General features: G+C 40.6%; 1 protein-coding gene across 1 annotated transcript in view; it reads right to left on the reverse strand.

The window, feature by feature from the left end:
- AP1S3 (adaptor related protein complex 1 subunit sigma 3) overlaps positions 1-27,900 on the reverse strand; it is a 56,923-nt gene that overhangs the window by 15,570 nt on the left and 13,453 nt on the right. The window contains exon 2 of the mRNA XM_031452266.2: positions 1,177-1,355. Within this exon, the coding sequence (XP_031308126.1) occupies positions 1,177-1,355 (179 nt within the window). The remainder of the gene's footprint in view (positions 1-1,176; positions 1,356-27,900) is intronic.

Below are 27,900 nucleotides of genomic sequence, written 5' to 3' on the forward strand. Positions count from 1 at the left end.
ACTGGCTCAGTGGCTTCCTGAAGGCAGGTGCCGAGTCTGTCTTATTCACCATTGCTTATCCAGCACCTGTGAACACCTGTTGAGAGAACTGCTGTAGCCTATTTTTTTATACAATGGCTTAAATCACACTTGAACCCAAAGCTTTAGACACCAGCAGGCAGAGTAGGGACAAGCTTCTTGTCCTCAGGTATGTCCTGGGACTTTGCCTTCCCACCCCTGAGATGCTGATTGCTCTAAGGGGCCTCTGCTGACATCTCTCATGATGCGAGTCCTCAAAGCTCTGACCTTGGACCCAGCGGAAGCAGCTTCGCCCAGGCACTTTCTGGTAATTTACTCCATTAAATATAGCCTTTGATGTTACCTCTCTTTCCCCTTCCGGTTTTATAACCACTCCTTGCGAGAGCCTTTCTATTGTGTATTTTCCTTCCGAAAGTTGCAGTATGATGTTGGATCCAGGATCAGATCGCTGTGTTCTGGTCCTGGTTTAGGCATCATTTATCTGGGTCTTTAAGGGAGAAATTACTTCTCAGGGCCTCAGTTTCCTCACCTATAAATTGAGATCCCTTTCTAGTATGGTCTTGCCATGGCAAGCAGGTTCAGTAAAGGGAGAATACACAAATCTGGACTTGAATCCTGGCTCTGCCAATCACCACTCAATTACTGGGGCTGCGTACTAATTACTTAAACTCTCTGTGGCTTCAGTTTCCTCATCTGCAAACATGAGGGATAATGACCATAATAAAGAACTGCCCATCCCTGGATCACGTTAAGCTGCACTTTTTTTCCCTATAAAACTTGTTACTAACTGAAAATGTTTTGTTTACTTAACAGATGAATAAGCTTCATGAGAGCCGGAATGTTCTGTGTCTTGTTCACTCCTGTAGCCACACTCACTGGAACAGTGCTGGGAACATAACAGGTGCTCTTAAGATACTTCTTGAATGCACGTGTGCATTATCAACATAAAAATTAAGTCCCTAGAATCCATCCTGGCACACGGAAAGCCTTTTTAACAAATGAGATTTCTCTTCTGTTTAGTCTATGGGTACAAACACTTGGGCTCCAGCCTTCCAAGGTTTCAGTAAACGATAGAGTTGGTGTTGCAATCTACAATGTGCAGGGTTGAATAAACCAAAGCAATAACGGGAGATTCAGTTCTCATAAAGTTACTCACACCTTTTATAAACAAGCTTTAGCTCCTTCCAGTCAACAAAACTGCTTGTCCTCTGACCACGGGAGAGAATAATCTGAACGATTTCCCGGGTGATCTTTTTCCTTTCCTTGTCAGGGAGAGTAGTGTACCATTTCTGCAGCCGTAATTTCCCTTGTCGACTGAAGAGCAGTATGAAATGTATCTAGAACAAACAAAGGATAGGAAAAAAAAAAAAAAACAGAATTTGGTCAACAGCATCATGCTACCAAAGACACTGAAATTCAGCAGCAGGCTTTACAAAGGATTTTGATTCGGAACAGATGAAAATTATCGGCATGCAAACTATCTCATCTGACAAATTACGTTTAACTCATCAGAGAACAAAGAAATGCATACACTGCAAACATAGCTTATTTATATTGTAGAGGAGAGATAAGTTCTTTCTTTAATTCCTTTTATGAGCCACAAACTGCTTGTAGGGAGAAAAATATATCACGGAGGAATATAACTCTTTTGAGAAAATATTAAATTCTTCCTTCACAAGCCAAAAAAATGTTAAAAACAGTAGACAGGTTTACTTTAAAAACTACACTTCTGATCCCCCTACCGTCTGGGGACGGAAAAAAAATTATACTCCTGCTCCATATCACAACTGTAGAAGCATAATGATAATATAGAAACAAAGGAGAGAAGGTAAAGAAAGGAGGAAGCAATGGGGAAAAGCGAGAAAGCTAGAAGGGGACCATATCCTAATTTTTTGAATAAAAATTATGTATGTTTAGGGGGAGGGTATAGCTCAGGGGTAGAGTGCATGCCTAGCATGCACAAAGTCCGGGGTTCAATCCCCAGCACCTCCATTAAAAAATAAACAAAACCTAATTATCTTCCCTCCCCCAAAAAATTATATTTAAGGAGTGCAACATGCTGATTCGATATGCAGATACACAGTGAAGTGATCACTACAGTCAAACTAATTAACATACCATCTCCTCACACAGTTACCAGTTTTTGTGTGTGATGACAGCACCTGAAATACACTGTTAGATAATTTCTGGTATTCACTATAGTATTAACCATAGTCATGTTATAACACTAGATCTCTAGACTTATTCATCCTACGTAAACGCAAATTTGTACCCCCTGACCAACATCTTCCCATGTCTGCCACCTCCACACTTCTGGTAACCACTGTCCTACTGTCTGCTTCTATGAGTCTGATGTTTTTAGGTTCCACGTATAAGTTAAGATCATGCAGTATTTGTCTTCCTGGGCCTTGCTTGTTCCACAGAACGGGATGCCTTCTAGGTTCATCCATGTTGTTACAAATTACAAGATTTCCTTCTTTTTTAAGGCTGAATAATATTCCATTATGTGTGTATGCACACACACACACACCATACTTTGTCCATTCATCTGTTGCTGGGCGCTTTGGTTGATTCCATCTTTTGACTGCTGTGAATACTGCTGCAATGAACGTGGGAGTGCAGATATCTCCTTGAGATACTGATTTCATTTCCTTTGGAAATATACCCAGAAGCAGGATTGCTGGATCATATGGTAATTCTATTTTTAATTTTTTGAGGGACCTCCATCCTATTTTCCATAATGGCTGTACCAATTTACATTCCCACCAATAGTGTGCAAGGGTTCCCTCTTCTTCACGCCCTCATAACACTTGTTACCTCTTGTCTTTTTGATAACAGCCGTTCTAACAGGTATAAGGGATATCTCCTTGTGGTTCTGATTTGCATTTCCCTGATGATTTGTGATACTGAGCATGTTTCCATATCCCTGTCAGCCATCTGTATGTCTTCTTTGCAGGAATGTCTTTTCGGGTCCTTTGCCCATTTTTTAATTGGGTTATTTGTTTTCTTACTATTGACTTGCTTGAATTCCTTATATGTTTTGGCCATTAACCCTTTAACAGATGTAAGATTTGCAAAACTTTTCTTTCGTTCCATAAATGGTCTCTTCACTTCGTTGTTTCCTTTGCTGTGCAGAGGCTTTTTGGTTTGATACAATCCCATTTGTCTATTTTTGCTTTTGTTGCCTGTGCTCTTGGAGTCATATCCAAACTATCACTGTCCAGATCTACGTCAAGAAGCATTTTCTGTATGTTTTCTTCTAATAGTTTTACAGTTTCAGGCCTTACATTAAAGTCTTTAATCCATTTTGAGTTGATTTTTGTACGTGGAGTGAGATAAGGGTCCAATTTCATTCTTCTGTATATGGATATTAGATTTCCCAACACCATTTACTGAAGAGACTATCTTTTCCCCATGATGTGTCCTTGGCACCTTTCTCAAAAATCAAATTAAGTCTCAAATGTAAGCTCTTTATTCCACTTTGTGGGTTACTAGGCTGAGGGCTTTAGAAACAATCATCTCAAGATACAATTATCTCTGGCATTACAATAACTGTTGAACAATTTAGATCGTGTGTTGGCCATGTTAGGGAGAAACCTGATCTTATTTTTTCAATTAAGTTCCAAAATGTTGATTTGAAATGCATGGTCACATTTCAATAGATTTTTGAAAGCTTTAAATGAATAAAAGACACTATGACATGTAGAATTTACTGTGGAGCCTGGGAGATATGGAAGATTTATTTTCCAGAAATTGTCGGGTAGTCTGATCTTGATTTTATAAGAGATTAGGTTTTCTCAATCCATAGTATGAGAAGATCAAGTTTAGAATCATAATTTGAGTCTTCGTTTTGTTTTTAAAAAAATAAAATTCATTATTGAGGTTAATTGTGTCATGGAAGGAACAATATATACTAGAAACAAAATAATTAAAATTTTAGAACTTTTTACAAATAAAATATTCAGCTCTTTATTGAAGAGGTTTGGCTCTGATTGTCACACCATAAGTCACACAAGGTGATAGGAGGTGGCGAGATCTGAGGACCAACAGAAACCAGGCTCTTTGCTCAGAGCGTCCCCTACCCCCAACCTATAGAATTTGAGGCCTTCTTAGTAAGATATAGTCTGTCTCAGAAAGGAAACACCTGTTATAACAAGGACTTGAAACCCCTTGTTTTCAAGTGAAAAGAAAGCAGGTTAAAAATCCCTGCTCATCCAGCAGCTTTAAAAAAAAAAAAAAAATCACCCTCAGTCTGGAATTTAAGTGCCTGCTTAGAATATAGTATTTTCTTAAATACCCATTTCACTCTCAGCACAGGCATACATAATTCAATAATGGAACACAGCTACTGCTTTCTAAAAATCACACTGAGAAAGGCATTTTTGTTTCCAAGAAGAGATCATCACCAAAGTGACATTCTAAAAGGACAACACTGAATAGGGACAGAATAATAAAACCTCAGGAAGTTGAGAACAAGGCTCAGCTTCAGGTCATCACCAAACAGAAAAGACTATTCAACCCAAAGTCTAGTGACGGTCAGATTTTCACTAGAGAAATGAGAGCCACACATGTTCTGGGTGTTCCCTTTACATTTCCTGTCAGAAAATGTACTTCTTCCCATCTAACCTAAATCTCTTCTGTTATAATTTAAACCAGTTTTCCCTGTTTTTTTTTCACAGAGCATATTAAAAGACAGTATTTCATGATCCTTGGAATAACAACTAACTCTTCACATATTTGAAGGCAGGCTTTAAAGTCTACCCCAAGTCTTGTCCTTCCAGAAGAAATCACCCTGGTTTCATGTCATCTTCTTATTGGTTCTATTATCACATCTCAAAATGATCATTGTTGTGATTCCTCCAGGATTTCCTCATAGATGAATGTTACTCTTAATTTGAGGAGCTCAGGTGAATGCCCAAAAGTTCCGGTGAGAGGTGGGAACTATTGCTGAGTTTAATTGTGGATTATTTTCCAGTTCTTCTACTGCAACCTTCTCTCAAGATCAAGTGTCTGCCTTCTTAAACACAAATCAATAAGGCAGAAAATAAAGAAAGAACTATTCTTCATTCTAACAATGAATTCAAAGAGAAAGGATGATCAGGAACCTAATATACACATCTGTAATGCCCATATGAGATATAAAAATGTGTTTCAAATTCAAAAGAAGCAACAAAGAGGCTCAAGTTTATGCAATAATCACATTGCCTAAGGCAGTGTTGAATGATTTTGTCCTTTCAAGTTGTGCTCTGAGGAAGAACTGTAGCCTTCAAGTTGTGGTGTCTGGTGTCTGTTCCTTCTCCAGAGTTAAGAGTGTAGCTTGAGAAAACCTGCAGAATGAATTGCAGTGATTCACAGGAGTTCGTCACCTCCAGCAATTAATTTTATCCAATTTGTCAGTTTAGTCATTCAAGGCATATTTGGATAATATGTTCCAAGAGGTTAATCAAATACATTTTTATTAGCATTAGTTTGAATGAAAGAGAAAAGGCAACTGGAAGGGTTTGGGTTTTTTTTCCAGTATTTACAAAGAGCCAACTTAAATTCAAGTTGATGTCATAAACAAACTTCATCTGACTTCAGAATACAACACGCAGGAATTTTGTTTCAATAATAGTGCTGAGAAGAAAGGAGTAATGGAGAGACTGGCAATACTCTTCTGGGAAAAGCCAACTCCACAAATAACCATAAAATCAAATGGAATGTGATGAGCAACGCTGACTTCTTACATTTGGCCCAAATCCTCCGGCCGCAAGCGGGCATCTGGCTTCAGGGAGCTCTCCCCTCCCTATCTCAGAAGGAGACCCTTCTATCAGGAAGGAGCCCTTTTGAGCAGCCTGGTTCTGTCCCAGATGATCCTCCAAATCCAAATATGTCAGGTTAATCCAAGCATTCCTTGTCATCAGGGTGTCCACTAGAACAATCCTTGACCTAACTGGGTACAGCCCAAACATCTCACTTCGACCCATGATGTAAGCTACTCTGGGTGTTTTCTTAACCACATATTTCTAAAGCGTGTCCAAAGAGGCACCACTGAGCCTTCACGGGAAGCACAAAGCACATTAGTACCAACCGACTTCTTCTGTTGCTCTGAATCAGTGTTAGTATCTTCCCTCTAGTTGAAGATCAACAATGAAGACTTCCTGTAGCACCTCTGATTCTTAATGTTTGCAAATCTCTCTGCTCCCAACCCGAACTCACACAGTAGGTCCACAACCAGCTTCTAAGAAAAGAGTTATCCAGGAAACTTTTCCTATCCCCAACACCATCACGCCATAAACAGCAAGGACCTACTTGTGTTTCAAGAACTGAGCTGCAAACACAAACACACAGAGTATGTTCTGTTCCTCTCCTTCAACTCCATCAACCTGACAGGTCCTTGCTCTGGTGGCCCAGATCCCAGGATGCATCAATTAAGCTGACCCTCGGGGTCAGTAATGGACAGCAAGCAGCTGTTGCTGACGATGCTGTCTGCACAAGGCAAGGCTTTACCCACCCTGAGCAGCTCAAATTTGTGCAATGCCGTACTTCTTCTATACTTAAGGTTTACGTTACCTATCAGAGGACTTACACAAATTAGCTATGGCTTTAAGAAGAAATGCTTATAGACACTTGCAACCCTCCTGGATCTTAAACCTACTTCAGAGCCTGCAAAGCCATATTTTTTTTTTCTGCTAAGAGAGGAAAGTGTTCCTCCACCTCTACCGCCAGCTTTGTTTTGTACCAAAAAACCCATCTCTTAATCGGGAGACTGAATGATTCCTCCCTGGAGATACTAGAAGGCAGAGAAAAGACCCCTAGACCTGACAACGAAGCCTTGCAGGCCGCCTGACACGCCCCCAGAACTGCCTACTGGCAGCTTAGCACCCACTCTGAAATATGAGCAGAGACCAAGGGTCTGCAGATATTTGAGAATCATCACTAATGTCAGAGAAAGAGACTGAAAAGAACAAATGGGAAAAAGTAAGCGCTGGATACAGTAAAAAAAAAAAAAAAAAAAAAGCATGGAACAGGACAAACTGTTATACACACACACACACACTCACACACGAATATGCTCAGAGTTCAAAGAAGATGGAGTTCCTGTATCAACAAAATAAAAACAGGGTGGGGAAACAGAGACAAGAAAAAACTCCTGAGAATTAAAAAGCATGATAAACAAAATAAAGTCAAAGGAGTCTCCAAGAGACCAGAACAAACAGAAAAGCAGATGGAAAATTAGAGGAAAGATAAAACTAGTAAGGGGTCAATCCAGAAGGTGCAAAAACAGAGATCTCAAAGAAAGAATTTAAAAAAATGTCCTAGGCCTAACGACATGAGACTTCACATAAGAAAGGCTCATCCAGTGCTCAGCACAATGCATCTTAAAAGCACGTCGCCTGAAACGCCAGAATACTTAAGACAAGGAGAGCAGCCTGGGAGACTCTGGGAGGACAGAAAGTTCACAGTCACCGGATCAGCACTCAAAAGTGCGCTTGACCACCGGCAGCGCTAGCTGTGGGAGGACCAGACGTCCACATCCAACCAAATTATCAATTGAGAGAAAGAGGTGAAGAGAATTTGAATTTTCACACTTGCAGAGACTAAAAAGAAAAAGAAAAAAAGAAATCTGCATTCAGTATATCTTTCTCGGGAAGCCTCTTGAAGACGTCTCCCAGCAAAGTACTGGAAAGAGTTAGAGACCGTTACCCAGGGCACAGGGAACCCAAAGCAAAATGGTGCTTCGGAAAGGAAAGGGGAGAGTGACAGCCGCGTACCAGACCAAGAGAGCAACCGTTCCAGAGGGAAGTGAGGGAGGCTGCAGGCAGGGGAGGGAGAAACAGAATTCACAGATGACTTCATTTCTTTGTGTAGTTGGAAAAAATGCTGATAGCCATCTGAAAGATCTGTTGTGCATTGGGAGAGAAAAAAAAGTGACAGATACATAGGAAACTAGACAAGTGCAAAGAACATTTATAAACTCCAGAAAAGAAGCGATACAAGCAAGAAATCATACGCCTAGTTCTTAAAACCGCTTTGGGAGAAGGAGAGGAGAGGAAGCATGTGTGCGAACAAAGAAGAGGCAAATGCCCAATCACTGTAGCAGGAAGTCATGGATAATGTAAAGAATAATGAGTGGACCTGTAATGGAAAAAAATATGAAAACAAATACATGTATGTAAATGCATGACTGGGACACTGTACTGCGCACCAGAGATTGACATACTGTAATTGACTGTACTTCAAAACAAAATTAAATTAAATTAAATTAACGTAATGAAATGAAATAGCAAAAAAAAAAAATGAGTGGAAAGCTGCCAGCATAAATATATTACTTAGAAATGCAGGCGTAAATACCAAAAGAAAAGGCTGCAATTATTGAAAGTAATTGCCCCTAAGAGAAGAACGTGGTAATGGAGGAGTTGCTGTATTTCACTACAAAGTATATAACTCTATTTGATTTTTAGACTGTGTACATATATTACTTAGATTAAAAAATTTTAAAGGAATTAGAAATAAATAAGGGGTGGTAGAGTACTGATATTTGACAGTGACATTAAAAACATATTCTGAGATATTATCCACTCTCTCCCCCAATATTAAGCTCAAAAATTTAAAGGGAAAAATCCTTAAATACATTAACTGTTCTAAACTATCTGTTAAGAGCTCTCATTCGATTTTATCTGATGCAGTTTTATTTTTCAACCTGTCCCAGTTCATGGATAAGAGGGCCATTAGTTTACCAGCTGCCAGGCAGAATAATGCATTTTAATATATGCCCTGATTTTCCTTCAAGGCACTTAATATTCGACCAGAATTCTACCATTCCTAATAAAATTTTTAAAAAGAGAGGATTGACAGGAGTTTTTGCAGATTCTTAATGCACTAACAGTCCACTCAGCTTCCACCTGTGCAGCAAAGAAGTTCACCTCTGCAGCTTCTCTTTATACCATGGGTTTCTCAAATTCCTCATCATTCTGCATATTTCTTCCTGAATCATGTCAAACTCCATTCTTTGCTCATAACAGGGACTCAGAAAATATTGGTGGAACTGTTGAATGTTGAGAAACAGAAATTAGCTCTGGATTAATATTCTCAGTAGAGAACTGGGTTTTCTGTAAGGGTCAGAGAACACTAGTTTTTTTGAGAAGACTGTCCTTAAAAAGCCCAGGGTTTTACTGGGCATCATAAGCTTACTCCTGGGATGACTTTTCTCCAGATGCAATAAACTCAACTATCACTATCACTGGTTGTATCTGCAGATCTTCTGGTAGCTTATCCTGACAGGTTTAACCGTCCTCTGGCCAGAAGAGCCTCCAGCTGCTCAATTCTCTCTCCTAGATCAATTATAAAAATGTTACATGCAACCTTACTGGGTCCTCACTCCTTCAGGACCCACACATTATATTTGTATATAGGAATGATCCCGTTAACAATTACCCTGATTTCCCTCCTCTAAGCCTGCTCTGAAAGTGACAAGACCAACCCTCCAGGGCTGAACCCCTATCAGGAGGGCTTCCAGAAAGCACAAAGAAGGGCTAGCCACCGCTTCCCCCCCAGCCTCATGTATTCACCTTCTCAAAGGGCTCCAGTTCCCTCTTCCACAAGCCAAGTTGCCTTCTCTCTAAAAAGGTCATTTGCTCAAGCTTTCAGTGATCTACCCTCACTACAGATTTTACCAGCATGCCCCAGGTGGAAAGATGAGTCAGACTAACGTTTCCCAGAATTCATTTATACATGTTCTTAAGACAAAGATTCACTGACAAGTAATGACTCCTCTAACAACAGTGACCGTATGGAAATTAAAATTCTAGTTTTTTCAAACTCATTATATGCCATCCAGCCAAAATGGTGCATCTCAACCGCTGTTTCAGATTTGGTCCAGGACATGGTGTGCATTTGCCACTAGGCCAGCCCAACTGGATAAATGTGGGGCATTTATCACTAGGCCAGGCCACATCCTTGGCCCGGGGCCAAGGGCAGAGGGGTGGGGAGGGGTGCGAGTGGTGGACATTTAAGCAAGTAGGTTATTACGTGGGATGACTCTGGTGATGGGCAGCTTGCGAGTTTGCATTTGAATCCTGGCTCTGACATTTGTGAGCTAAGTGAATGTGGAACAGTTACCTGCTCTCTCTGGTCCTCAGTCCCCTCATCTATTAAATGAGGATGACAACAGTAATGACATCAGTCACATTAGGGGGACATGATATCACACATGTCAACCTTTCAGTGCAGAGTCTAGCACAGAGTTAGCTCTCAATACATACTTGCTACAGCTAACACATCATCCAGTAGTCAGCCCCGCCCATTTATAGCCCCATTTATCTTCACTAAGGCAAGAAAAAACTTCTCTGCTTCCTCCTTTGAATTCACTCCATGTCCACTCCATCACTTTTCCAGAAATTGGTCCCCATGTTCTGAAGGAAAGGGCCTGTGACTGCTACTTCGCAGGAACCCAGAAAAGCATTCTGCCGTTTCTTTGGATAATCAGAAACCACCCAGTTTCTAGCTGACTTGCTACCTTGCCTGTCTCATCAATCACCTTCCAAGGAGTTTACCCCAAAGACAGCCCAAACGTGCAGGGAAGTTACTTAGGGTTTCTTTATTTCTTTTGACTGCTGACCAACGGTGTTCTGATCATGTATTTATTAATTCTCTCCAAGTTCCTTGTAAGGTGTTTACTTTAGGGTTCCCCATTTTTTCACTTGTGTTTCTATCATTGAGTCACAACAGTTCAGGTTTTCGCCTTCCCTCCCGACTCTACTTGAACTGCATCACTTGTCTGTGGTGGGTCCCTCTCCGTCTTGCCCCACCAGTTTCTCTTTCACGGAGGCAGCAGGGCTCAGTGGGAATTCCAGGGCAGGTGTGGCACCGAACCAGCCGTCAGCTCCCCTCTCCAGGCCTCATCTCTTTGCCTAAGAAACAGGAGAGCAGGGTCAACTAGTCAGATACCTTTCGTGGGCTGGGCAGAGGCAGGCCACATTTTCAGTGAGGGCCAAGGTTCCGCATCATACAACAAGGGGTGGAAGAGACAAAGTCAAACTACAAATCACAGGTTCCCACTGGAGGCACAGCCTCAGCTCAGCCATAGCAACGTACTGCCAACAAAAACAGCCAGTCTTGCCAGGCCTCCAGATTTTTCTTTTTCCAAAAGAAGCCTGAAATCTGGATGATTATGGGAAGTACTGGGATTATTTTAATATTGGCAATTAACAGGAACCCTGACAACAAAACCCTGTTTGAACAAAGCACACACTGTGGGTGGCTGTGGCCTGTGAGCTGCATTTGGGCCGCAGGCCTCATTCGAAACGGCCGAACGGGGTGACAGCTGCTGCCCCTGGTTTCACGGAAGCCGTTCCACAGCTCTGCTGTGCTCGACAGATTTCCCCTTTATTGTGATCTCTGAATCTACCCATTTGAGGAAGTGGCCCTCAGACCCGTGAACCTTGCTTACCGCCTCTGGGCCTAATATTATTGTTGAAACTGTTCGGAGATCAACATCTCCTATTAACTCTTTTTGTTTCTATTTTTTTAAATCGAAGTACAGTCAGTCAGTTTACAATGTGGCATCAGTTTCTGGTGTGCAGGCATAATGTTTCATACGTATACATACATGTATTCGCTTTCATATCCTTTTCCATTACAGGTTACTACAAGCTATTGAACAGAGTTCCCTGTGCTCTACAGTAGAAACTTGTTTATCTATTTCATATACAGTAGTTAGAATAGTATCTACAAATCTCGAACTCCCAATTCATCCCTTCCCCTAGAAACCATAAGTGTGTTTTCTATTCTCCTATTAACTCTGATTTATCAAATGTTTTAGGTTTCTTTTCCTCAAGATTTCCAGCTCAGGTTTCTGTCTCCACAGTACAGGACGAGACACTGTTTATGGAGAAGTAAAGTCCACACAATCCCAGGACCTCATTTTTGGCTCATTATTCCAGCTTCCTCCTGAAATAAAATGTTGACAAGCTGCTACACTGGCCAATGTGCTTCATACGCTTTCCCAGTCCTTGCACACCATCTGGTGGTGGGACTGTCTACTTAAAACAAGTGAAATGCTCAGTGAAGAAGGAGAATTTGGTGAACTGGGTGAGGAGGAAAGAGTTCGGAAGAGTAGAGTCAGAGGGACAGTAAGAGAGAAAAAAACAGGGGCGGGAAATGAGACAGAAACAGAAGTCACAAGTAATCCACAAATTAAAAGGTCAACTTCTGAGAATTAGTTCATAGCCATTTATGCAAAACTTTAAAGGTTCCCCTGTAAAGAAAATTCCTCATAAAACGGTCTGTTATCCATCCACCTGTATTGCACAATAATGTTTATTGGAGGAAAGGAAGGAGAGAAGGATGGATAGATGGGTAGTTACATGACAAGGACCAGATAAGCAGCCTGTCATGGGCTGACTTGCATCACCTGAAAATTCTTATGCTGACGTCCTAACCCCAGAACCTCCAAACATGACCTTGGTCACCACAGATGTCATGAGTTGAGATGATACTAGAGTGGGGTGGGCCCCTAATCCAATATGATAGGTATCATTATGAAAAAGGGATATCTACACCAAAGACTGGAGGCAAAGCACCAGAAGCTGGGAGGGAGGCATGGAAGAGCCTGTCTCTCACAGGCCCCAGAAGGAACCAAAACCTTCATCTGGGGCTTCCAGCCTCCAGGACAGTGAAACTATAGATTTCTGTTGTTTAAGCCCCTCAGCGTGTGGTGCTGTTAACAGCAGCCCTAATGCACAGCTTGTCTCTGGCTTTGAATTTTATGTCTTTCATTTTTTCAATCTCAAAATCACCACCATTGTTTTCTATGTCATTACAGTTCAATATCATAAAACCAAATCACCTACATTCCAGAGATAAAGTCAGCAGACCTCACTCAACTTAGCAAATATTTAGTCAGTGTCTACCCTACTGAGGTATTTAAAATGAAATCACCACTCATTCCTGGACTCACGAAATGGTAACATTAGAAAGGACAGCAGAGCTGGCTGGGTGCAAGCCTCATCTTAAGACAGAGACCCTCGGCTGTGTAGTTAGCAAGAGGCAGAGTTGAGACTCCCGCCTGGCTCCCAGTCCAAGGCTCTTTGCACTTGCAACCTTAAATCACTTTTTTTTCTGGCAGAGTTAAAACTACTACTGTTTTTTTTCCCATTTATGTGAATAATTACAATCAGGAAAGTCTTAAGCTAATACCAGAGACCTACTTATAAGCACTGACATGTGAACAAGTGCCAACACCATGCTAAGCACTTTACATGCAGCACCTCATTTAATCTTCATTAAAATCGTTAAGATATAGATACTACTTTTACCTGCACTGGATTGATAAGGAAACTGGGGCCCCAAAAAGTTAAGTACCTTACTCTGGGTCAATCAGCTAGAAAGTTCTAGAGCTGGGCTTTGATCCTACAACCCACTGTATAAATGGCTATGGAACATCACCTCGTGGGGTGACAGCAAAGATACAGACACTGGCATCAATGAGGCTGCATTCACCCTCACTGACTTTCACCTTTTTGAGTAGGGGGAGGTAATTAGGTTTATTTATTTATTTTAATGGAAGTACTGGGGATTGAACCCAGGACCTTGTTCATGCTAAGCACACGCTCTACCACTGAGCTCTACCCATGCTCCGACTTTCACTTTTAAAGTCAATATGATATTGACCATCCTTATAACTAGAAGGTAGTTCTTGAAGCTCCCCTATCCAATACCAAGAGTTTCTGTACCAATCTTAAAAATGAGCAGGAAGGCCCAAAAGGCCTGTGCTTACCGAGATTAAAATAAAAGAAACAAATATTCAACTGAAGGTAACAATGACAGCAGCAAGGAATCACATTGGGTCACTACTATTAAACAGATCACAGCAGGGACACCAAGATGGGTGGGAAGAGTTTGAAGCAAAGTTTCCTGGACTTGAAACTTTTTGCTAGCAGAAAAAGATCATCAGAAGCCATCTATGCAGTTTAGCCAGAACAAACACGGGCCCTTACCACTTCTCATATAAATGAGAGCAATGAGGAACTTGAACTTGGGGGAAAATTCCTTTGAGGTGATAACTGTAACAGGGAAGTCCCTGTTTCTAACAGAAATGGGGTGGGAGGTAATGAGGAGGATGGCAGAAAATGAGAGGAAGAAATACCGCTGAAGCCTGCTGGGCTTGCCTGCTTATTGAACATGCATTCTGTCTTTCTTTGTTTCCTTCTTTCACGTATTCATTCAGCAAGTACTTACTGAGTATCTACTAAGTACCAGGCACTGTGCCAAGAGTTGAGGATACCACCCAGAACAGGACAGAAAAGCTCTTACCTTCATGGAGCACACCTTCCAACAGAGAGAGAAGGACAATTAAACAGTATGAATTATATCCGCGCCTGATGTGGTAACACACACATAGCACAAAGAACTATGAGAAAATAAAATAACCTTGTCTACACTTGTCCCTTCCTCAGGGAACTTTTGAGGAAGTGACCTTCAAGACAGGACCTGAAATGTAGGTTGCTTCGGGTAGTGTGGCCATTTTGAAAATGCTGATGCTTCCAATCCAAGAGCACAAGACATCTTTCCATTTCTTTGTATCATCTTCAATTTCCTTTATCAATGTTTTACAGTTTGAGTATAGGTAACCTCCTTGGTTAAGTTTATTCTAGGTATCTTGCTGTTTTGGGTGCAGTGGAAATGTATATGCCAGTTATAAAATTCTGGTTTTTGAAGTGAAAAAAAAAAGTGAATTAAGGGCTGCAAATGGCAAAATATTCTTTCTTTCTTATGGGTGAGTTGTATTCCCTTACATATATATGCTGCATCTTCTTTATCCATTCATCTATTGATGTGCATTTAGGATGCTTCCATATCTTGGTAATTATAAATAATGTTGCTAATAATGGGGTGTATTTATCTTTTTTAATTAATTCTTCTTTTGTGGTTGGCTTTATTCCTTTGATAACTATGTAAGTTTAAAAAGCTAAAGCTCTAAATGTTCTTAGAAACAATGAACAGGACATATATGTAAATTACAAAAATATGTGCAGTATATTGTATTTATGTATTTACATGCAATATATTGTATATGTACAGCCAAATTGTAACAATTCTTTCTAATAAAACTGAAAAAGGAAAAAAAACAAAGATAGGATCTGAAAGATGAAGAGGATTAGCCAAATGGAAACAGCAAAAGGAGAGGGTAGGGCTAAGCAAGAATGATCAGACAGTGGAACTGAGGAAAGAAAAGCCACAGGAGGGAAAGGATATGGCGTCTTCTGCAAACTGAGGACAGTGCATTTGGCTGATTGACTGGAAAGGAAGAGTGGGGAGAGATGGCACAGGAGAGGTGGCAGAGGCCAACAGAAGGAGGGTCCTGTAAGCTGTGGTAAGGAGCTTGGACTTTAAGGAGGATGGGAATGAAGAAGCTCAAGAATGGAGCAATACATCAAGAGACGACAACAGTGGCTTCCATCGATGCCGCAGTGAGGATGGACAGAAGTTGAAGGGGTCTAAGCTACTAAAGTAGTAGAACCAATGGGACATGGTCAGCTGAGGGTGTGAGAGGGAGAGGAGATTCAAGAATCATTCCCAAGAGTGGGGACAAATTTTCTGAGCCAAGGAACCCCGGGAGCTAAACCAAAGAGGAGGGGGCAGTCATGACAGTGGCAACAGGCTTGGAGACTCGACCAGGTCATGCTTCAAGCTCCTCTGGAAGGCAGAGACTGTCCTCCAACAGAGGTCCAGCTGGAAGAACCTTTCTACATCATTTGCCCTCATCCCATGTTTTTAAATAAAGAAACCGAGGCACAGAGACAGGAAATGACTCACCAAAACCACGCAGGAAGTGAGTAAAATCACATGTAGCATCCAGCCCATGTTTAACACCCCACAGTGCTTCTCATGAAGCAAGAGGCGAACTTTTTTACCCCTTCCCATCACCGCCCTAGAGCAAATCTACCCAATTTGACAAGAAAGACAGCATTAGTTATATCCCGCACTGCTTGTCTATTCCTTTAAAACTTTGGATTCATTAAAGAAGAGCATTTCAAAACACCTCAAAAAAAAATAATAATACTATGTAGATTGAGAGTATCTCAGTATTTTGCAATAATGAACCATTTTCCAACAAGAAACCACATAATCAGCGATGCTTATACGGAGGATCCCAAATAATGTTATTTTCACAGGTAAGAAAAAACTAACAGTGACTTTTGCTAGATTGTTTAAATCATTTCAAAGTTCTTCAACATAACGACAAAAAAAAAGTATTTTCTTATAAAACAGTATAAAAATTATTAATGGCCTTTTGCCTTTTTCATTCCTAGTAATAAACCCTATCTTTAAAAAATAGTTCCCCAAATTATAAATTACATTCTTAGGCAATATGGGAACTATAATTAAAGAAGACTAGCTCTTAAACAATTTTAAGAGCACAAATCCTAAATGCAGCAAAGGCAAACCATGTTACACACACATACGCTTTTTCATTATAGGTTGTTACAAGATATTGAATATAGTTCCCTGTGCTGTACAGAAGGTCGTTGTTGTTTATCTATTTTATATATAGTAGTTTGTATCTGCTAATGCCAAACCCCTAATTTATCCCTCCCCAACTCCCTTTCCCCTTTGGTAACCATAAGTTTGTTTTCCATCAGACTAATCTTTTTCTATGACCGCTTGAACCCCCTTAGAGAAACTTTAAACTGCAATGATGCTATCAAATGCAAACAGACACATCTATCAGCAGTCGGGTGTTTTCTTCTTATAAATCGTTAGTGCTCAAGGAAGACAATCCACCCCAACTCCAAAATCGTCTATCCTCAAATAGAGCATAAGTTCACTTATCTTCCTCTTTCACTTTCTGAAAGTGAAAGTCTTCCTCTATCAGAAAGTGAAAGGGTTTTTTTCACCAGTTAATTTTTTAATTTATATCCAAGACAATCAAGAAGAGTCAAAACCGCATACCAAAAAAATGAAGACTGTTAGCAAGGTTTATAATGCCCCGATTTCATGGTGCAAGTTCAGTGTCACCAAATGTTTCTGCTCGGAATTCCACAAGAAAGTGCTGTCACTTCATGTAATAATAAACTGGCTTTATCCTAATAACAGCACGGCACCCAGCATGGGAGGAAAGGGGACGGGTCAGACTCAAAGAAAATTTTCTTCAAAGTCTCAGGATGGCAGGTCACTGATTATCTTTGGTGTGAAAATCAAGTCTCCAAAAGATACTTAACACTGAGTACAGTTTCCCTGACCTTTGAAAAGTGGAATGGACAGCACAAATGTAGGGTGTAAGGACGTCTTTATTCAAACTTAAGTAGAATGTTGAATTTTGACCCAACAGACCCTGCGTCTCCCTTTTCCATAGTCTGAACAATGGCCCTTTAACAAAGAACAATGTGTGGTGACAGCCAGGTAAAGCTAACTGTGGAGAACCTCCCAAGTGATGCCGAGGTTCACGCTCCTAAATGTAGGTCCCACCCATGGCCCCGGCATGACAGAGCAGCCATCAAGCGGTGGCTGAGCACGCATGCCAAACCCTCCAAACAAGTGGCTGCAAATCCGCGCTGCCAGCCATAGGTGGAGCCGCTCATTAACCCTACCACGCACGCTCAGCTGAGCCTGCCCGCTCAGCCAAAGCCACAGTCCCCTTTCTTCCAGGTCACTGATTCCAAACTAGGGAGGTTAGAATAGACTGGGATCATCTGGATCAAATGAAAGGAAATAGAGTTTCTAAAATAAGAATAATCAATGGTAAAGTCTGCAAATTGGGTTTGTGGGTCCATCTCCAACACTGCATCCTAGGGAAAGACTGGATTTTACAGCAGTGTTGTAGGAAATGGGCATTTCATTGCTAGTTAGTTGAAAACCACCTTGAACTAAACAGCTGAAATTACATAGGCTTTAAGCTCATGTGTGTACAACAATAAGTCAAGGAGAACAAACCTGTGAGAAAACATTCCAGGAGAAGCAAGTGCAGAAAGAACTTGCCTCTGAAAGGCCAGCAAAGTAAAGGCCAACGTTGAACAGAAGCCTTTAAACCCATCAGTGGGCATGGGAAGTAGGAAATAGTGATCATTATAGTTTTAACATATGTTGATGTATAATTTCCCAAAATACCTCTGAAGACTATGCCTTTATGTCTACAATACATAGTGCTACACTTCTGGTGTCAAAACAAAGTGATTTAGTCTCAAAGTTTATTCTGCCTGGGAAGTGATCCACCAGATACTTTAGATGTGTATTAATACCATTCCAAATTACTTTAACAAAAATATGCTAATGCCTCACTGTCGTTCAGAACCACATCTAACTTGTTATACATTTGAAAAAATGTATTTTGGTTCCTCACAGGCTGTTCTTCCACCTACTTTACTTTAAAGTTTCAGAGAGCTTTTTCCTTTTGCTGTATTTGTTTTACCCAAGTAGTATACATAATTTAGTTATAACTTTTTTCAGAAATTTTGCAAATGGTGATGAATCTGCGGTTAACCGTGAATACGTCCTGTGCCTTCACTAGTGTGAGTACACCAGAAACCTCCATTCCGAACACTGATTGATCAAGAACAGAATCAAATGTTACAGGAGAGTCGGTGCTGTACCAAGTAAAGGTGTAACCTAATGAGAGACAGAGAAAGAATTGTCAAACTTTTACTTCTAGAAAAACAAAAATAAAGACAGACTTGAGTACACACACTAGAAAAATTGCAAAGCTGTCCAGCAGGCATGCTTGCCAAGTTAAAAAGAAGCCAGACAGGTTCCAACTGAGTGGATGACAGCACACATTCACTGCGGGAAGTACCAAACCCGAGTAACCCTCCTGCTGATCACGGTGCACACTTGTGAAATTCACGGCCACATTTCAGGTCTTGGTATAAACAGAGACTTATTTTTACATCCCTTAAGCTGTACACATTTCACATATTTAGCTGATAACTTTTATATCACTTTATATCACGTAGCTGTATTTTATATCATTTTAGCTGCATACCATTTCATATCATTTTAGATTCTCCCTTTTACTTTTCTTACCTTTGGAAGTTAACGTTATACTTTCAGTATTGAGAATATCTATAAATACATACATATATATGCTGAGATATTGTTTATGTTTACTTTTTATAATATTTGAAGAAAAAAATAATAGTATAAACAACATTGCAGTGGTTCTCCCAAGGCATTCTTTCAGGTGGTTTTTATTTTCTTCTTTACATTTCTGGGTTTTTTCCAAAACTTTTATAATAATTATGAATTAGTTTTTAAAAAAATTTAAATGTCAATCCCCAGGGAAATACAGAACACAGTAGCTACTCCAGCACAGGAAGGGAAGAACTGGGCTTTCTGGAATGCTGGATGGCTGGACGCAGATCTATTATTAGGGACACGGGAGCAAGGACTCCGCCACTCACCCCGCCCGATGCCTCCACCCAAGGAAATAGGGCTTTGCTGTTGTTTGGTTTAGGTCAAGAAATGACCAGTACTTGTAACAACGTCCTTAATCAGCAGTGAAAAAGAAAACAGGTAACATAAATTCTTCCCGATGGCAGGGTAAGGTGACGTGGGTAGAAGAGAGCTTCAGGGATTTGGAGAACCCCATCCTGCTGTCATCCCATCGCTGGCAGCTGCGGGCCGATGTCATCCTTGAGGGCCCAGGAAGTCAGGCTGAGAAGGGCTGCCTCTGCTCTCCCTGTGCAGCCCCCTCCCTTCGGATAAGTTTTAAATTCTAGGCTAATTAATGGGAATTTAATGCCACATGGAAGGGGAGGGTTCTTTGCTTTTTGTTTTTTCAGTCACTCTATAGGCCACAGGAAACATTAGAAAAGCAAGGACTCTTTCCAGTCACTTTTACCTTAGAAAGTTGTATCATGTACAAGTTCTAGTTTTAAATGGCTTATCTTTTCCTTTAGACAGACCTAAGGAGGCCCCTCAATTTTGATTCTTTGATGGCAAATCAACCAGAATGCAGTAGACTAATGAACCAGAAAACAATGCAGCTAAATTTCCTTAGAAATACTCAACATTTTCTTTTCAATAAAATTTTGACAGGCTGGTGAAGGGTTAGGAGAGCCCTCATTAGGAAGATCAGAGCAATTATTTCAACCATTGCTCCCTCACCATCTGTTCTTAATTCAGCAGCCAGATCCGCTGTAGGTCAGAGCAGGTCATTCCCCTGCTCAAAGCCCTCTCCCCAAGTAAGAGCCAAGTCCTTACCAAGACCTTCAAAGCCCTATTCAGTAAGCCCCTGTCTGCCTCTGACGTCGTCATCTGTTCTTGCCCTCTGTTCAATACGCTCTTCCCCAAATATCTGCTTGGATCACTCCTTCAACTCCATCAAGTCTATTAAAGAAAATCTGTCTCTCAGTAAGGCCCATCCTGAACTCTCTATATAAGATGCACTGCTGTCAGTCCCCGACCCCAGCACTCCTAGTACTAAACCCCACTCCACTGGCCTTCCCAGTCCTTGGGACCTGCTACTTTATTTTGTTGTTATTCTGCACTCCACAGTGTAAGCTCTGGAGGCAATGATTTTGCCTTTTGTTCACTGACGTTTCCTAGTGCATTCTGAATGAATGAATGAAGTGCCATGGCAGATCCACCCTCATGTGAAGATGATAAAGCAATGATTTACTTAACAGTTCCGTAATACAGAAAATACAACGTGCAGAATGTAATTACTTCATTAACTTACAATGGAACTGTGAGAATTTAGATTTATGTTCAGAAAATTGAGGGGTTTCGAATTATGTGTAAATCCATGACTGCTTCGCATTTTAAAAGTAGATTTTGCCTGTGGGAGAGGAAGTAAATTAATTTTCTCTGGAAACTGTTGATACACTATCAACATACAAGTATATCTGGTGTCAGTCTCTGATGGATAACTCTAGGACAACAACCAAAAGCAACATAACACTATGAATTTTTCTTCCTGTAAACATCATTGTGAAAAAAAAAAGTAAAAATCTATCACAGCCAAGTCAAAAAAATCTCCTTGCCCCATTCATTGGTAAGACTAACAATCATGAATAATTGCCATGGGGACTTAACATTCAGTTTAACGCAAAATGAAGAAATGAACATTTAACTTTTCAACTGGCTGCCAAATATCTGTTTTCCAACATATTCAATAACATTACCTCCTCCCAGAAAACGACACAGTCACGATAAGCAATCAGAAAACAAATAACGGCCAAAGGAGATGTCTTGACAACACAAAAGTACCTCGGACTGTACGTCTAGGATGCAGCTAGCTGCCAAGAGTTACCACGGTATAATAAGCGGAAAACAAACCTCTAAGGACTCTTGAAACTGTAGGTAAACACGACATTTAAGGGTTTTCTTAAAGCCATTGTTAGAGGTGGTCATTTTCCTTTCTCGTTTTGTTGGAAAAACGCAAGTTTTAATTTCCAAGCCACTAAATTCAGAATGAAGATCCAAGCCTTTGTCACCATCTATCCCTTTCCATTTGTTCTCCTTATGATTTTTCCAGGACAAGAGGCAGGACAGCGTGGCGTCCACCAGCTCTGGAACTCTAGAGTGAGCGAATAACTGATTCCATCAGCACTAGTGTCAGGGGCTTCCCAACAGTTTTCACAACACTGCTTCTATAAATGATACGCAGAATGATGTAACAGAACAGCTTCTAAAACCAAGATGCCTTCTCAACTCAAGGCCATGAACTGGGTCCGCTGGGTTTCCCAGAGTTCATTCAGAAGCAGTCTTGGAGGAGTTTTTTGGGTTTAGAAATTTGAAAAGAGCTATATGGATCAAGAGCAGAGAACAGTATGTTTTAAAATCTGTGTATGCACTAAAAACCCCAACATAACAGACCGAGGAGTTCACAAAAGGCTAAAGATGGATAGAATCTAATGGAAACTCAGTTTTACAGGAAAAGCCTCAGCTCAAAGTCACATGGCCATTAAGCTTTTGAGTCAGGATGAGAGCCTGGGGACCCTGACCTCAAATATGGTTGTCTTTTGACCAAAGTAAAATACAGCTGGGTCAGTGAAAATGTAGATGAAGTAGCTTAATACATGACTGTGGAAAAATAAACGATACCTGGCCTCATCCCAGCGCCCTCTCTCTCATAGTCTTCTAAATGCACTACTCTTAAGTTTGTACCTGGCCCAAAGAAGCAATATTATTTCCTTTCCTGAAACAACACATCAGGTAATGCCTGCTTACCTAAATGCAAAGATGTGCTGTCCCACCTTAAAAATATACATACTCCAAAGAAAATGCTCAGCAAATATTTTGTGGAGGGTAGAAAACTCCCAGTAATTAGGTAGTCATTATTTGCATTGTAAGAGACCATTTAGGGCTTCTCCCTTACAGACCCATTCACTGCAATACTCTTTCAGAAAATACATTATCTACTTACTATGGTTTAAATTTTGGCTTCATTTTAAGTTTTTTTTTTTTTAATTTTTACTGTTAAAAAAACACACATAACATAAAATTGTCTTGTTAACCATTTTTAAGTGTAAAGGTCAGCGTCATTAAATGCATCCATAATGTTGTTCCCAAAATGAAACTCTGTACCCATTAAACAATAACTCCCCACTCTTTCTTTCCCTAGCTCCTGGTAACCACCATTCTACTTTCTGTCCCTATGAATTTGACTAAGTACTTCTTATAAATGAAATTACACAGTTTGTCTTTTTTGCGACTGGCTTATTTCACTTCTCATAGTGTCTTCAAGGTTCGTTCTGTTGTAGCAGATGTCAGAACTTCCTTTTTAAGTCTGAATAGTATTCCATTGCATCTAAATAGCACATCTTGTTTATCCGTTCATCCATCAATGGGCACCTGGGTTGCTTCCACATTTTGGCTATTGTGAATAATATTGTTATGAAGATGGATGTACAAATATCTCTTCAAGTCCCTGCTTTCAGTTGTTTTGGGTGCATACCTAGACATGGAATTGCTGGAGCATATGGTAATCCTATGTTTAATTGTTTGAGGAACTGCCATATTGTTTTTCACAGCAGCTGCACCATTTTACAAACCCACAAGCCGCACACAAGGGCTCCAATTTCTCCACATCCTCACCAGCACTTCTTATTTCTTTTTTTTTTTTTAACCATAGCCATCCTAATGGGTGTGAAATGCTATCTCGTTGTGGTCTGGATTTTCATTTCCCTAATGAACCGTGATGGTGAGCATTGTGACATTGTGCTTACTGGCCACTTGGATATCTTCTTTGGAGAAATGTCTATTCAGGCCCTTTGCCCGTGTTTTTGTTGAGCCATTTTTTACTCCATATTTTAACACCTCCACTTACATACATCTATGGATGCTGGAGGCATTCTGGTTTAACAGTTACTTGGACTTGGGAGTTGTGTTTATGTCTTGGGGCCCTTGGACATAAGGTGTAGAAATTAGAATATGTGATCTGGTAGTTTTCAGGTGTCCTACAAGTAGCTGAAGGCCTGTTTATTCTCTATTTACAATTGATCCAGTAAAATAATAGTTTTAGGAAAACCAATACGGTACTGTGGCATAAAATGTGGTTACAAGCCCAGATTTTTGCCAAGAGGCAGTTCTGTGTGACTATGCAAGCTGACCAGCACCTCTGGGATGCTTGGCCTGAAATAATTCCCCAGGTTTTTTCCAACTCTAACTGTCTGACACTAGACATCTATCACACAAGGCAATGACAACCACACATTCTTTAAAATAATGGGATACAGAGAGTGATTATCAGATCAGCAGTCCCAAAGCATTTTCACATATGTCTCAGAAACCATATATTACAGAAAAACACAAATACATTTACTGACCAAAGTCCTCCCCCACTTACGCATGTAGGTGTGTGAGCCACTGTTTACCTGGCGTAGGTAGGCAGGTGCAGTAAGCTTGCGTTCCCTTTCCTACCCCTTGCCCTGGGAGAAGTAGTCTTCAAGCTTGAGAGATTAAAAAAAAAATGTAGACTCTAGATCTAAATAAAAGTTAATTACAAAGAGTAAAAAGTAAAATCTGACCAGCTATGGTTAAAGAGAGGTTGAGGGCTTCAGAGAACTCCATGGAGCTTTGCTTGAATGTCACTGTCTTATTGTTCAAACAGTGGAGGGAGAGGGGCAAAGTAAAATTAGTAATGTGTAATGATGTCACAAAAACAGAAACACTGAACTCAAAACTATCAATAAAAACAATGAAAAAAATTCGCTTTTCTTCTGCAATTGCCTTGTGTACGCCCTTTTAACCGCAGAATGCATGTTACAAATCTCAGTGAGCAATTGTTCTACGATTTCCAAAGCCTGTCTTTTGGAATTTATGCCCAGAGCATCTCCATTCAGGATACTCATGGGCCTTCATCCCTTATATGAGCCCAGGAACAAGAGAACAAACATACTGAAATCTTGGGAAGAAGAATGAATAGTACAACAAACAACAGTATTTATTACTATTGTACATTACTTGGACTATCATTTGCTCCATGTCAGGCCCTGTGCTAAGTACTTTACATCATTTAATCCCCACAACAAACACATGAGATGGATAACAGTTATTCTCCATCTTTTTTTTTTTTTGAAGTATAGTTGATTTACAGTGTTAGTTTCAGGTACACAGCAAAGTGATTTCAGTTCTGCATATACATACATACTTCTTCTTTTCAGATTCTTTTCCATTATATGTTATTACAAGAAATTGTGTTATTCTCCATCTTTTAAGTTGGGGTAACTGAAGGGCAGAGAGGTTAAGTAACCTGCCCAAGGTCACACAGCTATACGGTAGAACTGAGCCTGTAAGCTAGGCAGGTGAGCAGCAGATCCCCGACTCTGAGTATTTTTTACTAACTAAAGCCCTGTTTGGAGGACCCAGCCTGGCTAAGCCCACTCTGTGACACAGCCCCTGTATCCTCCTTGTAAGCCATTTTCCAACATATGGTCATGATGAGTGCCAACGTACAGAACAGCAAAGACAAACACATCAGCCTCGGAATCAGAGGCAGCCCCACTGAGTGCAAGCGGGAAGCAGGAAGGGGCAGGCCTCATATCCACATATGGTCTCAAACTTAGAATCGTGCATAACTTAGGCTGTCAGAGAAGCTCTAACCAGGCTGAAAGACAGATTCATCCTTTATATGGCTAGAAGCTTGTGCCCCGTTACTAGTTCAAGATCCTGGCAAACATGGTGAATCAATACATTTTTATAAATCCTAAAATATTTTGCAAAAGGCAAAATGAAACTGCGCAGTATTTTATGCATCCTGCATGTGTTATCTTGTTAAGCATAAGGCTTGAAAAGGTGCCACGATATTCATATCCTTACTTGAGCACTTCTTCATTTTGTCACACACCAGAGGCTTTAGAATATGGAAGTGGCCTGGGCTTTGCACCCACACCGTCCCCAGGCTCTGACACCCCCATGGCTCTCATTGGGAGTAAGGCTGCACTGAGTAAGTTAGAGAAAAATCATGGGCAAGAGGCCACGGTGGACATGGCTGGCATCGCTGCGTATCTCACAATCTGTTCTGTGTTTTGCCCATTAACAATGGGAAGCAGCTGTTCTCAGCCTCTCATTTTCTGTTCTGCTCTGTCTAGTTCACAGCCTACAAGCAGAGACCCCGCCCATCAGTATTGAGCTTAACAAAGAAGCAAAAATGACAAAGGGCTGGCCTTTTTGCTTCTCAGACATCACCTAATTCTGAAACTAAATATGCTTTAAAGGTAACATGTAAACCATCCCTGGCCACTTTCAAGGCCAAAATAATCAGGGACGTGTGGCCAGGAATGGTTTTCTAAGGACCCTACCAAACTTCACAAACAAAATTCTCATTGATCATGTGACAATCCATCATTTGCAAAATATGTATAGTCTCGTGTTTCAAACACAGCTGTACTTCAATCAAAACGAGGCTTGTACATTAAATTAAAAAATACAAGAGTTCTAAGACTACAGGAGATTTCAAGCTAGCAATAATTGTCAAGGACTCAATCTTTATTTCATTTTATTTCATTTTTTTATTTCAAAAACAACTTTATTTATAAAACAGTGAGCTTTATAAATACTTTTAAAAACAGTGAGTCAAACCCTGCTCAAGGTAATCTTTATTTTAAATGAATGTGATTTAGTTTTTGACCTGGACTTTTAACTTCTTACCAATAGGGTGGATAGTTAGTAAAACTATATCATTGATTCTGAAAGTTCTATAGACCACACTGGAAAACCTTTGAGAATCTTTTGCTATAAAACTAAGGACAGTCATTGGTCCCCTTGCTTGGTAAATTCCAGTCGTGGTCTCCAGTATACAACACATTTTCTTAGAGAGGAAGAGCTTGGAGCAACTAACTCTAGGAGAAACCATCCAGGGTAGCTTTTGGATACAATCCAAGGAAAGCGAGAGACTGTTAAGTTCCAGACAGACCCGAGTAATGATTGTTTAGGGTCTAACCCAACTCTCAGATAACAATCACCTTCCCTCCTAAGTTAATGAACCATCTTCAAATTCCTAAGGGCTGTGGTAGAAACAAACCTAACAGGAACATTGCATAGATTTGTGAAACCAACCTAATGTGTAAACCTTGTAAGAAAAACTAAGGTAATGGGCCTTAGTTAACTAGGAAATCTAATAATTGTTCAATGTGACAGCAAATAACCCAAGCATTCTTATTTATACACTACTCTGCATTCCACAGAGCACAATAATACCAGAACGAACTCTGTCATCAACCAGGTTAATTGTTTAAATTAGGAATGTAAATAGTATGTTCAATGATAAACCTCCACGACAGACAGTGGATGATTATTTTTTCCGTCCCTGTGCATTTGTAAAACAATGACTTCAACCGATCACTTGTCAGAAGAGAATCAACAGATCTGATGGCCCTTTTTGAGCAAAGCCAGGCTTTGCAGGCCATGAACCCACAGCGCTGCTAAGAGAAACAGGAAATGTTAAGTAGCCACCAGCCATCACAATAATGATAACCACCAGCAAGGAACAGATAGTGAGTGTTCATTCGAGGCCATGGGCAGATGCACCATTGATACCCATGTTAACAACTGAGCTGAAAGGCTAGTAAATGGCGGAGAGGGATTCCAGCACAGATCTGACTGTAAAGCCTGAGGTCTTCCCAACATCCACACATCAGTCCTCCCCACAGTCAAAAGCAGTCTTCATATGCACACACTGTCGATGGGACTGGTTACACGACACGAGTCTTTTGCGTCTGTGTTAAACACAGATGCATAGCATTAGACTCAACCATACTGCTGACTATTCACAAAAGACTACAGGTAATCCCCATAGCTTGGCAATTAAAATTAAAGAGCCCATAGGCAGTGTGAAGATAGACGACCTGGTCCAATGGACATGACCATGGTGTGGTCAGAGTACGACACAGCTGGAATGACAACCAGAAAGTGGCCCCAGGTCTACAGCTGCCTGTCTGAAAAAGTGATGTTGACAGCGGTGGTCTACTTAGAGTCCTTGGAAGAGAAGACAATTTGGAAGAATGTGTGAGCACACCTCCGGGGGAAAGGTGCCCATCCAGACTCTATGAGTGTCTGCTGTTGACCTCGTTACCTCAAGAGGAGACAGATACAACAGCTATGAGTTAGATGACACTAGAGATGCTGTCACTGGCCACGAACTCTCCCTTCTCTGGTCCTAAGCTCCCCCAAGAATCTTCTGATCATCATCTAACTTCTCAGGGAGACTTTCCTCCAAGAAGACTCGAATCTGCTGACAAATTAATACAAACATGGTATTTCACATGACAATTATATTTCTCAGTAAAAATGACCCGCTGCATGGGGGTACAAGGCAGGACACATGTATATACACTACACTGTTTAATCCATATAACTAGGAGATGTACCAACATTGAAGTCAAAATGATAATAATAATAATGGTAATTAAATTGCTGACACACTTAAAGGACTTACCCGGAGTCATCACGCTATGGGTG

Source organism: Camelus dromedarius, chromosome 4 (assembly GCF_036321535.1).
Source record: "Camelus dromedarius isolate mCamDro1 chromosome 4, mCamDro1.pat, whole genome shotgun sequence".
In the NCBI taxonomy this organism is placed as follows: domain Eukaryota; kingdom Metazoa; phylum Chordata; class Mammalia; order Artiodactyla; family Camelidae; genus Camelus; species Camelus dromedarius.